At 42.1% G+C, this 18,486-nt stretch overlaps 1 protein-coding gene across 2 annotated transcripts in view; it reads left to right on the top strand.

Annotated features, from left to right (window-relative positions):
• kdm2bb (lysine (K)-specific demethylase 2Bb) overlaps window positions 1–15,056 on the top strand; it is a 40,240-nt gene extending 25,184 nt beyond the window's left edge. The window contains exons 16-21 of one of the 2 annotated variants that reach the window (XM_083794083.1): window positions 315–638; window positions 852–1,933; window positions 3,072–3,235; window positions 5,215–5,376; window positions 7,280–7,498; window positions 12,817–15,056. In XM_083794083.1, the coding sequence (XP_083650209.1) occupies window positions 315–638; window positions 852–1,933; window positions 3,072–3,235; window positions 5,215–5,376; window positions 7,280–7,498; window positions 12,817–12,998 (2,133 nt within the window). In that variant the 3' untranslated portion in view covers window positions 12,999–15,056. The remainder of the gene's footprint in view (window positions 1–314; window positions 639–851; window positions 1,934–3,071; window positions 3,236–5,214; window positions 5,377–7,279; window positions 7,499–12,816) is intronic. The other variant, XM_083794084.1, reaches the window with a different exon arrangement.
• Window positions 15,057–18,486: the final 3,430 nt, after the last annotated feature.

Below are 18,486 nucleotides of genomic sequence, written 5' to 3' on the forward strand. Positions count from 1 at the left end.
TGTATGCTTGATTATATTCTGTATGATGCTTTACTCACACTACAAAAATAGCAGATCTACAAGCTCACAGTGGACCACAGTGCGTCGCGTTGTGAGCTTGTAGATGGTCTATTTTTGCCATGTAATGCCAGCGCATGACACTGGCATGTATAAGTATAAATCAGGTTTCATACTCTGTTGTCACTTGTTGACATTAAAAATATTGTTAAAACTATGAAAAGATAATTCAATACTGTAAGTGTAAGTAAATCTTACTAACAAAGAGCTAAAGTATAAAGTTGTCTTTCCCGTTTTCTCACCTTTTGGCCTTAAAGCAAAAAAGGGGGCCAGGGTTCAAGTATGCGTCCAATCTTCCGGGCTCGCTGTTGAAAGAACCACGGCTAAACCGGGACATCAAAGAGGAGCCTGAGCTTCCCATGATGCCGACAGCGACGGGCACGGCCCTGAGTACCACGTCTGTGGTGAAACGAAAAGCAGAACGCGATGAAACCTCGAAGAGGAAAGACGAGGAACCTCCTAAGAAACGTCCCCCTATGCTGTCTCTGGACACCTCATCTCGGCCCAGGCTCGAAGACAACCCACTTAGGAAGAAGAGGAAACTATTTGATACCAATGATGAACCTGTCGTCAAAAAGAAGGTATGACTCTCCAGTATAATCCCTATCGTTACTTTAGCAGTTTTACTCCAAGGTGATTCGACTGATCGACTCCAAGCTTGGCGCCAAATCTGTTTCTAAATAAACCAGTCACAATTTTACATTGAAATGTTATACCATTACAAAGACGCTGCTTGCTCAAAAGGGAAAATGTTTGGAAGTGAAATGTGACAATTCTGTTCCCTTCCATCACAGAAGAAGCACTCAAAACCCGAAGATTCCTTAACTACCAAATTGCTGCAGCAAATAAAGAAAGAAGATGACGACGACGAAGAGGATCGAGAAGATCACGAAGAAGACAGATTTTCACTGGAGAGGCTTCGGTTAAAGGGAAAAAGGGAACCCGAGGAGGAAGAGGAGCAAGAAGAGGAAGAGGAGGAGGAGGAAGAGATGGAAGAATCCAAAAAGGAGAGACGTGGGAGTCTCGAAGAGAAAGCCAAGGTTCTTCTAAGTCCACTGCTGAGGACATCAGCTGCCAGAGAAAACGACCAATGTTCCTCCAACTCTCCCAGAGCCGGCACCAGCAATGAATCAGGTGACGCCCTGCAGGAGAAGACCTCTGGCCAGTTAAAGGCCCGGCAGCAGCGCCGGCGCCTCCCCAACAAGGAGCTCAGCAAGGAGCTGAGCAAGGAACTCAACCAAGAGATCCAAAAGACGGAGGACTGTGTGGCCAATCAGAACCGCAGGCCATTTAAGACAGAGGACAATTGGCGACCGCTGAAGGGCGAGGAGTCTTTAGCCGGTCAGATCCGTAAATCACTAAAGACAGAGGACTCGACCACTAATCAGAGCCGGAGGAGCCTTAAACTCGAGGAGGGCCTGGCCAATCAGAACAGACGACCGCCGAAAACGGAGGACGGCCTGGCCAATCAAAACCACAGGCCGGCGAAGACCGACACGACGAATGAGAGGGAGGAGCCAAAGCCGAGGCTGCCGCTCAACAATGGAAGCAGCGACCTGGGCGATTGGTTGCGCCACAGCAGGGGGCGGGAAGTGAACGGGACCCCGCGCGGATTTTCACCGCTAGGCTGGAACAGAAGCCCTCCAATAACGCCCATGTGCCCCCGTCCTCCGCCCTGCCGATCGCCACCAAAGTGCATTCAGATGGAGAGGCATGTGATCCGGCCCCCTCCCATCATCCCCCCACCCGACAGGCTGCCCTTAGATGACGGTGAAACACATGTGATGCGTCGGGAAGTGTGGATGACGGTGTTCAGTCACCTGACTCACAGGGACCTGTGTGTCTGCATGCGTGTCTGCAGGACTTGGAACAGATGGTGAGTGTTGAGACTTGATTCATACAAACATAGCAGATCTACAAGCTCGCAACGCATCGCACTGTGATGCGTTGTGAGATTGTAGATGGGGTATTTTTGACACGCAACAACAGCTAAGACTGTATAAAATCAGACTTTAGACTAAGTCTATGGCTTTGAGTAAAGCTTGATTTATGTCCCTGCAACAAAAAAAACCTTTGTATTTTCGTCAACACTTTGTCACCGAAGCATAAATCTGACTTAAACACTTTTAGTGCCGGAAGTGCATCAAAATAGGAGCTCTGGGGTGCCGGAGTTGTCTGATCGCTTTTACTATGAAAGCCATGAACCGGAAACACTTTCCTAAAAAAGTTGACTTTACAAAGTGACCTCACATCTCGATCGTTTTAATTTATACGATATATGATCCAAAAAGCGTTCATATTTTGCGGGAGAGACGGATGAGGAGCAGAAATGAAGCGCCAGCATATCGATCCATTCATCACCACGGAGAGCGCCCTGGATTAGGAGATACGAGCCATTCTTTCCGCCGCGCTAACATGCGAGTCAATGACAAGCTAATAGTTGCACAGAGCGTTAGCATACGGAAAGCGAAAAGCGAAATGCCAAAAAAAAATCACACCAGTGTGAACCAAGTGGTGCAACTCCCGTCTATTGGTTCTCTGTATCGTTCCAATTTGTATCATTCCAATTTCTTCTCTGTATCGTTCCAATTTCTTCTCTGTATCGTTTGCGTCCAGCAGGTGGCAGCCATGTCACATACTTCTCTCGTTCCAATTTCACGCATGCGCACACCACTCGTGCTCACACAGGTACACAAAAAGGTACACAGGTACATGGACATTGCATGCTGGATGTAGAAGTGGTTGCACCACTTAAAAAATAGGAAGAATTCTGAATATTCTTATCTCGCCCCGTATCACTAGGACGTCGCTATGACGTCCACAGACGTCCAAGGCACTAATTTTTCGGAATCCTTATGACGTTTAGGGACGTTTTATGTAAAAATTGTGTTAAGGGGTCTGTCCATAAACAGCTTTATTATCGCCCCTGTTGACTTTGTTTCACTGAAGGAACTGTATGAAGATAATTATATAAAACTGAGTAATACGCTCCTGTGACCTGTGTGACTCGCCAGGTGCTGTGACAAGCGGCTTTGGAAGCATATTGATTTGAACCGCTGCAAATCCATCACACCTCTCATGATGAGTGGCATCATCCGTCGACAGCCGGTAGCATTGGACCTCAGCTGGACCAACATCTCCAAGAAACAACTTAGCTGGATTATCAACAGACTGCCAGGTAAATGATGAAGCGTGCCAGTCTGTGTTATTGCTGGTGGTATAATTATGGAGTCCAGACTCCAGGTACATCAAGACGTAAATGCTAAATGTTGCATTTATATAGTGCGATCACATATTATATTACATCACACACCATTGCCATTACTGAAGCACCGGTCCTTCATTGCCACCCCCAGTTCCTGCCTAAATATGTGTGAAGTGATGAAGTGGTCCTTTAAGGATAGAAGGATAGGAAACCCCACGCTCCAAACCTATGCCCAGTGCAGGGGATATCTTCACGCTGTGGAATTATTTGGGCCACCGGGAGATCAGAGATATAACACACACACACACACACACACACACACACACACACAGCGACGGCGGAGGAGGAAAACATGCACGGCACCAACTTGCTCATCGGGAGCAGTTAGGAGGAAGCATCAAGGAAGCTCAAGGACTCCATGAGAGTCCAACCTTCCGACCTGACAGGCGTATACAAAGGCTAAACTTCAATATGTAATTTAGATTTAGACATTTCATAGTGTCATTGTACAGATATTCTACCATTAGACGGAGGTGGCTCTTAACTTGTTTATGATCCTTGATGACTATTTCTACATATTTGATGTACAGTATTATGTACCGTGTGTTGTTCTCACTTAAAGTAAATCGCTCTACGAGCTTATAGGTCTGCTATTTTTGAAAAATCGAAAGAACGACTGACATAGAAACATAGCTTTTTCAGAAAACTGTCAGGATGTAGAAGACATTTTTTTAATCTGATCTCAGGTCAAAATGGATTAAGAGCGTCTTCTGTGGCCTCACGTACCGTAGTGCTGTGGTAATGGAGCTTACTTCACTGTACAGTAGATTCTGCATTCCACATTTTACTTATTTGACTTTCTTAAAAGTACAAAAGTATTGAAGTAGTCATTATGCAGAATGTCACAATGTGCATTTTAAATACAGTAGTTGAGTAAATGTACTTAGTTGTACAGTACACCACTGGATGTCTAATTGATACTGTTGAATCATTGTAAAAAATAAAGAAATAAACTTTTATCAATTTGGGGGTCTTTGGCACAAAGAAGTTTGAGAAACATTGATTTAGAAGGCATTTGTAGAATCATCCCCATGCAGGTCTTAATGGGTTAATTTATTTTTGTATTGATGTGATGGGCAGTGATGTAAATTGCAGCATTTAACTCCCATATGGTTATGGTTGGAATATGGTTATAAAATATGATTATAATCAATGTAGAAAATGTATCTGAAAGAAATAAACACAATTCTAAATCTGACAATTGCAAAGAGTTATGCAAACAACAGTGCAAAGTATATGCTAACTTTTAATAGCACCACATTACAGTACAGTGCTGAGTACAGTAGTGCATCCATGTGACCCCCCAGAAAGGTCAACGGATGGGTCCATTATCAATAACCTGCGTTTTGGGATGCAAAATGCACCCTATTAGCATCACTGGATGGGTATTGATGGAGCAATATGGAATGATAGCGTTTGTTGCTAAAATTGGAGTTCAGCTATTGGTTATCTTTGAAGAGATTCTTTTCATTGTGTACAAGGAGTTTCAATGAATGCTTTGGTATGTTTCCCCTACAATACATGGATAATTGGTTCCCTTGAGACTCCTGACTCCTTTGTTTGGAAGCTGTTCTTTTTTCTTTCTTTTTTTCCCCCCATTTCCTTTCTGCATTATATTTGTTTATTTGTTGACCTCAGGTTAACTACAACTCTAGAAACAGGGAAATGGAAAAATATAGGGCCCATTTTCCGTTGTAACCCTGAAGGGAAATTCTTAGATTCTTCTACATTTGCAGTATATTTAGCTTTGCTTGGACTTAAGTTCAGATCTTTGTAATATTATGTACTGTATTCTCTGAGCAACAACAAATACAAATACAAAGATAAATAAAAAGTATAATAAGTAATAAAGTATGCGAGCATAAATGTGAATGAACTTGCCATTGCTGCAGGTCTGAGGATGCTGCTGCTATCAGGGTGCTCTTGGGTGGCGGTCTCTGCTCTCTGCACCTCTAGCTGTCCTCTGCTACGCACCCTGGATGTCCAGTGGGTGGAGGGACTGAAAGATGCACAGATGAGGGACCTGCTGTCGCCTCCCACAGACAACCGGCCAGGTAACCGGCCTGTGTGTGATGTGTCCTGTTGTAGCCAAAATGAAGGGATAAAGTACCCAAAAGATTAATTTGGTTCTTCCCGGCACTTACACCTAGAAAAGTAAATGATACATTATTTGTGATTTGGGAATATTTTTCTTTTTAAGGAATTCTGAAATTGGTTTGAAATAAAAATTCTCTCGTTTTTAAAAAATCCTTAATTATTATTTTACTACTGAAGCACCGGTCCTTCATTGCCACCCCCAGTTCCTGCCTAAATATGTGTGAAGTGATGAAGTGGTCCTTTAAGGATAGAAGGATAGGAAACCCCACGCTCCAAACCTATGCCCAGTGCAGGGGATATCTTCACGCTGTGGAATTATTTGGGCCACCGGGAGATCAGAGATATAACCATCCACCCCAGCCTTGAAGCCTTCATCCATATATTTATGCATTTATTCATGAATCATTCCAAAAATGTTGATTACGACTGCCTTGCCAGGCTATCTATCTCTAATTAACGTGGCGTCACTCACAGTCACAGCAGTCTGACTCACAGGGATTGCCTACACTACATGACTGCTTTATCGTGCACTGCACACTTCTTAAGAATGGGTTAAATTAGTATAGCCTACAAATGTATTCCATTCATGGCGATGCAACTGATGTGTGATTAATGTAGCCTACTACTTGACAAAGGTTGTAGCCTCACGGAATAATCCTACTGGCAAACACAGTGGTGTTTCTTTCCAGTGTGCCAAAATGCACTCTTGCATAGGAGCGTGCATGCGTGCAGGGACATGACAGGCAAGCGAGGCCTGTTTGGTCGTATTCCAGTTGTTTATGTCGTAAAAGGCGTTTCGAGAACATTTAAGGGTGTTTTATTTAAATGACGGTCGGTTTCAGCCGTGACATTTATCAAAGCTCCGACCAAATTTACACTAGGATCGGCTGTATAGGATCACTTGAAAATGTCACGTTGACGAATTTAAGGCATAAATATAGCCTACACTCCATTGATAAACGAGGCCCTTTGGATTGACCTCAGTTGTGCAAAAGAAATACAAACTAGAAACAGCCTCTCTTAAAAAGAGTATAACCACCGAATACTGGTCGGTCACTACTAGCTTTGTAAATAGGACAGCACCTTCAACATGGACCCCATCTGCACTCTTCCCCATGTTCTTAACAGCCAAGCCCTGATGAGGTGAGTGAACACTGGTGTGTTAATTCTATCAGTCACTACGTGCAGCTAATAAGTTGGGGGGGTTGCAGAGAGACAAATGAGAACAGGTGTAACAAAGAGTGAAATAATTAATATAAAGTACATATAAAGTAGTGCAACGTAGCTCTCATGCACCTACCTGCAGGCAGCATGGAATTCACTTCCTCTGCTGAGAAAAGCTACAGTGCGCCAAATGGGACACTAAACGCAGCTGTGCTTGTAGGCAAGCACATCAATTTTGTAGAAATTAATACAAAGATATTTCTAACTCTGTTACACCGGCAACAATAAAACACACGCCGTAACAGTAATAAAACAAACATTTCATGATAGTTACCTCACAAACAATACAGTATAGGACAGGTCATGTCTGTTTGCTTTACAGTCTGGTAAGAGTGGCAAGAGTCACTACTGTAGCAAACTTGCAAAATTGTATAGTATTGCTTTAACCACATGAACTATATTCTTTGTGACCGGGGACCCTTCCTTTGCAAATCGCTTTGCAGAAAAATAGCCGATCAGATGTGCAATTCTTCAACAAATGTCCACTTGTTTACGGCAAATGTTAATCGCCTATTATTACATGCCAAGAAATCGTGACGCCAGGGTTCATATGGTTAAAATGAAAAGGCTTGAGAGAGGATTAAAATGAATAGCCTTATTATGTATCTGAACTTCTTGGCCCTTCTGTCTTCGCAGGTCAGCTGGACAATAGGAGTAAACTGCGCAATGTGGTGGACCTGCGGCTGTCCGGGCTGGACATTACAGACACCTCTCTACATCTCATCATTCGTTACATGCCCTTACTGAGCAAACTGGACCTGAGCTACTGCAACCATGTCACTGACCAGTCTGTGAACATCCTGACCGCTGCAGGGACCACCACCAGAGACTCCCTTACTGACATCAACCTATCAGGTACTGTAAACTGTAGGACCGACGCTCAGATTTAATCAAATCTGAGTGTTTCTAATTGTACTGATGTTTTGACCCATATTATATTATATCGGTCAAACATAGGCCGATAGTTGCCGTTATCTAAGATATAGTTAGGTGAAGTTAGCTTAAGTTGTGGCAAATCTGCAAAGAAAATGCTTACCACTAGCTGTCTTCACAGATGTGTTCATAACTATCACAGAAAAATGTGTTCCAACCCAACTCCCTTGGGAAACTTTGTGACAGCTGCTGAAAGTTGTCGTACCATTATCAACCAATATAAGGCAAAGAATTCCAAATTTCATTATATAAGTAGCATGTGACATGTCAAACTAGGGGTTTTTCAAGATTCTGAATCCATTGCAAGCATTAGCTTTGCACAAAAAAACACACCTAAAAATGCCGAATTTAGCCCAAGGAGTATTTCCGTGCAAAACTCATGCTTGGAATCGATTCAGCATCATGAAAACCCCCTAGTTTGACATGTCACATGCAGCTGCTACTTAAAATATAATGACATTTGGAATTTTTGCCTTATATTGGTTGATAATGGTACCCCAACTTTCAGCAGCTGTCACAAAGTTTCCCAAGGGAGTTGGGTTGGAACATTTTCTTTCTGTGATAGTAGTGTCATGCACTAGGGGATGCATGGCAAAACAGGGAGTCCACACAAGAGCATAAACGTTTTGTAATGATATTTATTATAATAAGATAATTAAAGAATAGCAAAATAATGAAGTGTGGGATGTGAGGATATGAGTCATCAGTAATGTGTGCAGTGTGTGGATGCATGGAGAGTGGTGTGGGCGTGTTGTATTAGCTGGTGCAAAACATAACTCAAACAAAAGGTCGGTTAGGCCCTTGAGCCAGGTGGCAACCTGTAACAGGTCCTGCTTGCAGGGAGGACAGAGAGAGACTGAGCTCAGCCAGGAGAGCTCCCTATATAGTGCCCTAAGCTCCGCCCACCTCAGGTGAGCATTAATTGGGCTGACGGCCTGCTCCACTCTGCAAACACAGAGGTTGCTGGCTAGCCTACAGTGAGGCAGAGGGGGCAGGGCCGTCACACCCCCCTCCATAAAAATGAGGTTCCACCACATTATCTAAAAGGAAAACAAAACACAAATTAGCAACCAAGAACCAATATCATCCAAAACTAAACAAATCCAATAGCCACCTAATACTGTATAACAATGCCCCTGGATGCTCATTCTCCTATATAATAGTCCAGCTGTGGCCCCACTGCCCTCCGCATCTGCCCCGAATTAGCTCTGGCGAAATGACACTTGGGACAGGTGGGACTGGAGAACTACAATATCAATCTGCAAACCATAACCCAGGCTTAACAAAACAAGAAAATGTGCCCCTGTTCGCTCAACTATTAATACTTGTTACCTCCTCCACTTTGCCATGCCATCCTGCCCCCAGCCTCAGCAACCTTGTATACCAGGAGCGAATTAAGAGAACCAGAGACAGGACAGCCTATAGTGACAAGGAAACAAAATCACAGAGTGAGCAACAGTACAACACAAAACCAATCTACAATCACATTTTCAAAACCTTTTGATATGGAACATGACCAAACTGTGGGTGTGACAAATCCCATCCCATCCGTCTCTGATTTGACTTTGGAAGGGACGTCGATGTATTGTGATTTGTAAAGTATTGAGAAATGTTCAACCGACCTGGAACTGCCCCCGTCTCTGTAACTCTAGGTGAGGACCTAGTCACTCTGGCTGTACAAAGAGAAGGATTCACCTTTCCTGCTTTCACTACAGTCTGATTTGGGCAACATTGTTTTGTCACACGTCGCCTTGATTTGCCATGTTTGTTTTGTCGGTTTGATGAACAGTTTCTCTGAACTGACATGGGCCATTTTCGAGTGATCACATTCTGTACCTGATCTGCCCATACTCGCTCTCCACAGAGATCATTACCGAGAATTATGTCGACACCATCAACTGGCAACTCTGACCGCACCCCCATGTGAACCTCTCCACTCACCAAATCTGAAACGAGAGACATTTTATGCACTGGAACAGGAAAAACACCCATTCCCATTCCCTGAATTAAAATAGACTCCCCTGTGTCTGTTTCAGATGAAAAAGGTAATATAGAGGCTCGCACAAATGAATCAAGTGTACCACAGTCTCGCAGTACCTTTACTGGCACTCTTTTGTTACTTCCTTTGACCGCCAAGAACCCCTCCGAAATGAATGGTAGATACCCATCCATCCGTGGCTGCAAGCGCGAACCCTGCTGAGGTAACGCACCTGGCCTAAGTGAATTGGCCAGTGCAGCTGGTCTTATCTGTGAACTGGAAGACGAATCTTTAGATCTGAGAACTGGACATTGAAGTTTCCAGTGTCCATTACCTTTGCAGTAGTGACATACCTCAACTGAGCTGTCCTGCCTGCTCGGTTTCACCACATGGTCAGCCTTGTGGCTGTAAAACTCAGAACTGCCCGTTACATGAGAAAATGGATCCCTGTAACCTTGTGTACTCTGGTCACTGAAATTGTCTTTATGAATCAACATGTATTCATCAGCCAAGACTGCTGCCTCACCTGGAGACTTTACTTTCTTCTCTGTGATGTATGTGGCAACATTAGATGGCACTGTGTTCTTGAACTGCTCCAAGACCACCAGGTTAAACAGTTGTTCGAAATCATCAACCTCAGATGATGAACACCAACGAGAAAACTGTGTAGTTAGATCTCGCACAAATTCCACATGAGACTGACCATCACATTTCCTCCAGGTACGGAAATGCTGTCTGTATGCCTCTGGCACCCTCTCATATATTTTTAACACTGCCTCTTTAACTTTTACATAACTCCTAGAGTCCATATGTGTTAACGCAGCAAATGCCTCTTGTGCTTTCCCTGTGAGTACCGACTGCACCATTAAAGCACAATCTGCATCTGTCCAATTTTGTGCCTCTGAAACTCTGTCAAATAAGAGAAAGAAGGTGTCAGGGTCCTTTTCATTAAACCTGGGAAGGAGCCTCAGGCTACTGCCAATGTCCATAGCTTTGACACCTCCTCCCCTTTCAGTATTACCATTATTCAATGCATCTGCTGATAACTTTCCCTGTTCAACCAACTCTAGCTTTTTGCATTCCAAATCTAATTTGGCCAATTCAGTTCGTTGTTTCATTTTTTCCACTTCCAAGGAATGTTGTTTTAACATCAAAAGTTCTTTCCTCCATTTGAACTCAACCTCTGAACTGACCTCATCCTCCTTGTCTTCAACAGGCTGCAAAATGCCCTTGTCTACCAGACCACTGATTAGACCGGCCTTCATTGCTGCCTTGAGCTTTTGTCACTGTGATGTCATAATGTTTAGCAATAAACAATAGCTGATCCTTCGAACAATGATCAAGGTACTCCACTGAAGGAGACTTAATAAACTTATCCATAGCTGAACTCATTTCTCTGTTGGCAGGTTACAACAAACAAACAAAAAAAAAATAGCAACAAATCTAAGTGTTGGGGCTGTGAATTACAAGGTGCAGTACAGTAACTTTAAGCAAAATGGAACAAACCCCCCCCTAAATTACCTAGTATTCCTAACTAACTTACCTATCTTAACCTACCGTCGGCACCCGGGCATGAGGATTTCTCCCCTCCAGCCACCTAGTGTGACCCCCAAGATCCGCCGCTGACCAAAACTCTACTAAGAGTAAATCAAAGAAAAGAACAAACAGCCAACACCCTAACAGTGAAGCCGCTAAGGGATTTGTTCCAACCATAAACAAAATTAACACCTGCCAAACACATCCCAACACTTACCTCTGTTGTAATGCTGCACTCTGAGAACTGGGGCCAAATGCACTCTCTGTCCGGCTCCTAACCAAAAAACAAACAAACTCAAGTGTGAAACTCCCAACCAAGACAAACTCAACCGAATTTCAAAAAAACTGAAAAAACTTTAAACAAATTAATCAATTAATAAATCAATTAATCAATTATGTAAGGACGAGCCCCCATTGGTCATGCACTAGGGGATGCATGGCAAAACAGGGAGTCCACACAAGAGCATAAACGTTTTGTAATGATATTTATTATAATAAGATAATTAAAGAATAGCAAAATAATGAAGTGTGGGATGTGAGGATATGAGTCATCAGTAATGTGTGCAGTGTGTGGATGCATGGAGAGTGGTGTGGGCGTGTTGTATTAGCTGGTGCAAAACATAACTCAAACAAAAGGTCGGTTAGGCCCTTGAGCCAGGTGGCAACCTGTAACAGGTCCTGCTTGCAGGGAGGACAGAGAGAGACTGAGCTCAGCCAGGAGAGCTCCCTATATAGTGCCCTAAGCTCCGCCCACCTCAGGTGAGCATTAATTGGGCTGACGGCCTGCTCCACTCTGCAAACACAGAGGTTGCTGGCTAGCCTACAGTGAGGCAGAGGGGGCAGGGCCGTCACAGTAGACAGTAGACACCTTTATGAACACATCTGTGAAGAAAGCTAGTAGTAAGCATTTTCTTTGCAGATTTGCCACAACTTAAGCTAACTTTACCTAACTATTATCGGTATCGGCAAGTAAAACTGACATTGACCGATGGCAGTAGCCGATATTTAGCTGTTGTTTGTAAGCATACACTTTTCGTTGGCTATGTCGGTGTGTTGGTCATCTGCAGCCTAGTACCAAGCTGTAGATTCAGAACATTTATTGCTTGTATTGAAGATGTATTTGTTTCCCTGGCACAAAAGGTGGAAATAAAAACAACTAAATAAACGAAATAAACATCTATCGGTATCAGTATCGGCTATTGGCTAAATTGTTATTTGAAACATCGTCATCGGCCAAGAATTTCCATATCGGTGCATCGCTAAGTAATTAATTCAGGGGTGTCCGAAAACCATATTGCATCGGACCCAAAACTCTGGCATTGGTCGGGATCTAGTGCTAACCTCACATATGTTAACCCATTCTGACCTGAGATCAGATTCTAAAAATGTCTATTACATCCTGACAGTTTCATTATTAAAGATGGAGTGCCGTGCCGTGATAACCCCCCCCCCCCCCTAAAACATGTTCATCAGGTACTATGATTATACCTAGGAGAAAGATTTTTTTCAAAAAAGTGTACAGAGAGTGTTAAAATTATGTTTTTATGTGCCCCCCCAGTTCATAAAGTATGCCTGGTTTGCCTGGTGGGTGGTGATGGGTGAACTGAAGCCGCACCCACAGCTGTTGTTGTCTGATAAAGGGGGGTTAGCGGAGGGGATGATATTGTGATGTCACTATATCACTGTCATTCAATTTAACTTGTCCAAACCTCCTTTCTCCATACAGTGTGCAACAGGGTGACTGACCAGTCTCTGACCTACTTCAAGCGCTGTGGCAGTGTCTGCCACATAGACCTGCGCTACTGTAAGCAGGTGACGAAGGAGGGCTGTGAACAGTTCATCGCAGAGATGTCAGTGAGTGTGCAGTTTGAACTGATAGAAGACAAACTCCTGCAAAAGCTCAGTTAGTCGGCAGAGAAACCATGAAGACTGTAGACATATACACTGGTGGTGATACATGTACCGTCCACACCGGGGCAGCAAGGTGACTGTATTTATAATAGAGAGAAAGATGTTGTATTCCATTATGCCACAGACCGTGAGTAGGACACTGAACACTGAACAGGGAATTTCTCTGTTGCTGTATAACTTAATTATAAGGGAACTCTTGCTGCTTAGCCAGAATGTTTATTTTATTTTTTTACTTTTATTTTTTATTTCTTTCCTCGCCAAAATTGGGAATTTTAATCCATGCGGCGACCAAAACACCAGTCTAAATTAATTATATTGCTCGCATGTTATTATGGATGTTTTTGGGGGAAACTTTCCAAACGTTAAAGCTTTTTTTTTAATCGTTATTGTATTTTATTTTCCATGGAAATGTATGTGTCATATTTTGTTGTTCACCGTCTGTTTTTCTTGTGTTCCAATGCAAAGTTAATGCATTTTATAAAATATTTTTGTATCAGAAAGTGTTTCATACATTTATGTGCAGTATTGAATGCACTGATGTACTGTATAGTACTGTTCAAATTGATAATCAATCTGCATCACTGTAGAGCTTTTTTACTGTTAAATAAAAGGCATATATGTCTGAATAATTAATGCCAATTCATTAGGATGGTAGCTTATTGTGTTTCTGTGTTTACTTTTTTATATTTTATTTTTTTATATTTTATTTTTTTATATTTTATTTGTATGTGTTCTATTTCTATAGGTACTATATTACTTTCCATCAGGCAACGTACTGTATTGCTATGTACACTTTGATTTTTGTATTATTTAGAGAACCAACTATTTGCACTGTTATACTGTATAGTATACTATATATATTATATGTATATAAAATGCTGTTTTCTCCCCACAAGGGTTTTCATGCATATTCATATCGTTATATTTCAAGTGCTGGACAGCTACATTGTAGTCCATGTTATGCCTAATCTGTGCTCTGGTGCGTGACGGCGTCACATGCCAAAATAGCAGACCTACAAGCGCTCAACGCGCCGTAGGCCGCCTATTTTTGACGCACGCCGCCATCGTGCGGTGAATCGGACTTAGCACTATTAGACAGTTCTGTGTGATAGCAATTCTCCCTGCTGCCTGCTGCAAAAAAAAGTCTAATTTGTAGTGCAAGCAATAGGTTTTACATATGAATGTACAAAATGTCGAAATGATCTAACAAACCACTCACATGGTTGCTATTCTCTGGTCTTGACATTTTTTTTATACTGTTTAGAATTAGAATGACTGACCTATGTTATATATATATATATATATATATACTAAATTAATTGTTTTCAGATTTTATAGATTTTCTTTCTTTAATATTTGAGTTGTGGGTTATCAAAATAAAGTAAAGTTCAGCAGATTGTATCCCCTGAAATAGGTAAAGGAAATGTTGTAAATCTGTCATGTCCCCATGCCTGTATTATTAATACAGGTTATGGGCTCATGCAGTTCGTGTAATATACTCTACTTTCTATTACAATTGGAAATGGCAAAAACAACTATGGCAGCTCTGTATTTTCATGCTTATAGAGTAAACATATATGTTTGTTTAAACTTAGATACATTTTTATCACTGAAGAAACAGAAAGAACCATGACAATATTTTTGGCCCACTTATTGGATATACTGTAGTTATTGTCAAATAAACATCCTGCAGCTTTTAGCTGACAAATCAATACAATAGAAGATTCTAGTTTTACTCTGGACGGCTTTTGAATGAATGTGTTCAGTCATTGTCGTGACGTGTGCGCGCGCGCGCGTGCGTGCGTGTGTGTGTGTGTGTGTGTGTGTGCGTGTCTTACGTGGCTAAGCCCTATTTTATCATTTAAATTAATATAAGTATAGAATAAATTAGGTTTCATATAAGTAAAACTCACTACCTGTAGAAATAGAATTGTCAGGGTCTATGTGTAACCTTGGCATGAGACTCTTTCCAATAATCTAATTACTTTGAATTGCATGCCATTAATGATGCCATGGTCAGAAAATGTGTCTTTGGTATGTTTTATTTATTTTTGTTTATTAGTTTGGTTTGGTATGGTATTGTTCTTTTTTATTTTTATTTTATAAAATATGATCGTGAAGCTGATTACAATTTGATTCAATATTAAAAGGTTGCAATTATTTACACAGCGAATGTGATACACTATTGTGTCCCAGCTAGGAAATGATTATTCACCTAAGACATATTTTACACACAAATAGCCAGTCTACCTTCTCACAACGCATTTGCATTGCCACGTGTTGTGACCTTGTAGACTGGCTATTTAATTTTTTTTTTGAAAAAGTTAAAGATGGAGTGCCACCATTTTTTTCCACCCTAAAACATGATCATCAGGTATTATTACAATATAAGGGGGAAGAACTTTTTCCAAAAAGTGTACAGTATTTGTTAAAATCATGCTTTTATGTGGACACGCCCACCAGTTCATTAAGTATGCCTGGTCTGCCTGGTGGGTGGTGATGGGTGGTGATCCACCTGAACTGAAGCCGCACCCACAGCTGTAGTTGTATGATAAAGGGGGGAGGGGTTAGGGGAGGGGCTGATAGTGTGATGTCACTATATTACTGTTTACTTCATTGGCCCGTTTGACTGTCAAGGATTCAGCCTCCAGGAAGAAACCCTAAATACAAAGTTAATACACCATTGCACATAAAAACAACTCCAGGGTGTCTAATGAAGTACTGTCACCTCATAGACACATGAAAAACTGGAAAAATACAAAAATTGTGGCACTCCATCTTTAAAAGTGGTAGCGGTGGCTGATGGCCAGCGTAGTAGAGATCCAGCAAACTGGTAGCAGTGGGATTGGGATCCCTGATTTGATGCAATATAAAAAAGTTTAACCACTTGAACTCCAGCATCCCTATTCTGAGGGGAACATTCACGAAAGTTCAAAGATCTTGGTGTAGAGTAGACGGGGGGGGGGGGGGGGGGGGGGTGAAGTGGTCAAAGTAGAGTTGTAACTCAAGTCTGTTTCTCTAAGACTCTTAGAGGGTGTAAGTGTTTAAGCATGGGAACACAACTTCATAAAATGTACCCCATCTCAATACAATGCAATTTGATAATGTCAGGGGACCACATATTCCTTAGCTCGTCTGAGATTTATACATCAAAAGGAGTATCTGACAACAAAATATTGGAAATTACTGAAATAACAAATTTCCTTTAATGGGAACATATATCATGTATCAAGGTTTATGAAAAATGTATGTTTTTATGACAATTTGTCACGATGTCTGATATTTTAGTACAAGTATGTGAATGAATGGTCAACAATGTAAATAATGTACAAGTAAAGCCTCTAGGAAGAATTCATGTGAACTTTGAGATATTAAAACTCATTTTAAATCTGAACTGTATTGGGTTCTTTCCTGCTAGTGCAGTGTAGTTTGTACCTGTAATTGATGTTTTGTTTTAGGCCAGTGGTTCTCATTTTCATGTCCAAAATGTAGTTAGCCACGGACCCCCATCTGAAAATGTTTTGTGCCAATAAGTACCCCCATACAATGTTGTTTCAATGCATATAGGATTGAAGTGGTCAAACTGATTTTTATGCGGTATTAAACAATTTAACTGGAGACCCCCTGGAACCCATTCAGGGGTCCTCGGACCCCACTTTGAGAAACTCTGCTCTAAAAACAGATGTGTGGAAATATCTTTGGGATATTATGTAGTAACGTTTCTCTATATTTTGAAATATAATATGGACAATTTCCCATCAGTGTCAGTTCAGCATGTGCACATAGTTGAGTTGATATATAGTCATACCAGCAAACCAATATTAAGGGGTCATGAAAAGCTAAACCGTTGGAATATTTCACTTTTTAAAAGATTTGGGGTAATTTGATCATACTTAGGCTTTTCTTTTACGCCCCTTCCTATACAATGCACATCCACAGGTGTGACCTGCTAAAATGAATATCAAATATCTAAATATTGGATCAGCAACCTAAAAAGCTGTCTGGGGTGTTCACAAAAGCCTGAGTAGACTTACCCGAACCTTTTTTTAAGTTAAATATCCCTACAAGGGCAAGGCATCGTGCATCTGAGTTATAAAGGAAGAGCAGAATGTTTCTACTTACTTGTTTAGGTTCTGTATTTTATTTAATCTAATAAATAAATTTCTCTTCTTTACCAAAACAATAGGTTCAACATTCCAAAATATAAAGATCCGGAATGACGAGTGTCCATGAAATCATAGTCTGACTTTGATAATAGCTGCCCACAACTGACATCTTTGAGAATCAGCAGCATACTGTATGAGAACGGGCCTAAGCCTCATACAGTAGTTCCTGTGTGTGTGTGTGTGTGTGTGAGTGTGAGTGTGAGTGTGAGTGTGAGTGTGAGTGTGAGCGTGAGCGTGAGTGTGAGTGTGTGTGTGTGTGTGTGTGTGTGTGTGTGTGTGTGTGTGTGTGTGTGTGTGTGTGGCACACTGGCAATAACGGATCATACAAGCTCACAACACATGAACATGACCGCTATCTAAGGGAAGTTGTATTTATACAACGTAGTTTCGGGAGAAGAGGCCTCCTTCCGCTCGACCTTAACCACTCCCCCCTCCTTATCAATCACTCCCCTCCTTATCAAACTCACCTGCCTGTCATTATCACCTGGCCAATCCTGCCACAATCACCACAGTATAAATACACCTGTGTGCCAACATCTACCTGTTCTCACTACGTGATCCAGAACCCGACATGCCAGAAGTGTCTTCTTGCTGTCCCCGCCGACCTGAACATACAACGAAACGTAAGCGTAAAACTGCTTGACAACCCGTCAATCAGCCGTTAGTTTCATTTTCTGTACTGCTCTCAAATCTAAGATAAATCACTTGTCCCTCCGTGCATTTACTTGTATAGTGTAGTGATTTAAACAACACCCGTGTTCGTGTCCTAAACCGAACATTAAAGTGCTGCTTAGCAGCGGCGCTTTTCGCTGGTTTTCTCTCTTTTTTCTTCTCCACTCAAAAGAGAAGAGAGAGGAAGCCGCAGCCCCGCGGCAGCGAAACAATCCACCAAAAAATCTAAGATAAATCACTTGTCACTCCGTACATTTACTTGTATACTGTCGTGATTTAAACATATAAAATACCCGTGTTCGTGTCCTACACCGAACATTAAAGTGCTGCTTAGCAGCGGCGCTTTTCGCTGGTTTTCTCTCTTTTTCTTTTCTCACTCAAAAGGAGAAGAGAGAGGAAGCCGCAGCCCCGCTGCAGCGAAACAATCCACCAAATGGATTCTCACAATCAGCGCGAGCTGGAGCTTCACGCTTCAGATAGCGAAGACGTCCTATTTTCGTCAGGAAGCTCTAGCCGTGTGTCTGCTATTCCCGACACCGGCATGTCAAGCTCGCGCTCGGTCCCGCCGGCACAGCCAAGGCCAGCGGAACCGAGCAGCAGCAGCAGCAGCAGAAGCAGCCGCGCCACGTACTCGCGATCCTCCTCCT

Source organism: Protomyctophum parallelum, assembly GCF_964188405.1.
Source record: "Protomyctophum parallelum genome assembly, chromosome: 21".
In the NCBI taxonomy this organism is placed as follows: Eukaryota; Metazoa; Chordata; class Actinopteri; order Myctophiformes; family Myctophidae; genus Protomyctophum; species Protomyctophum parallelum.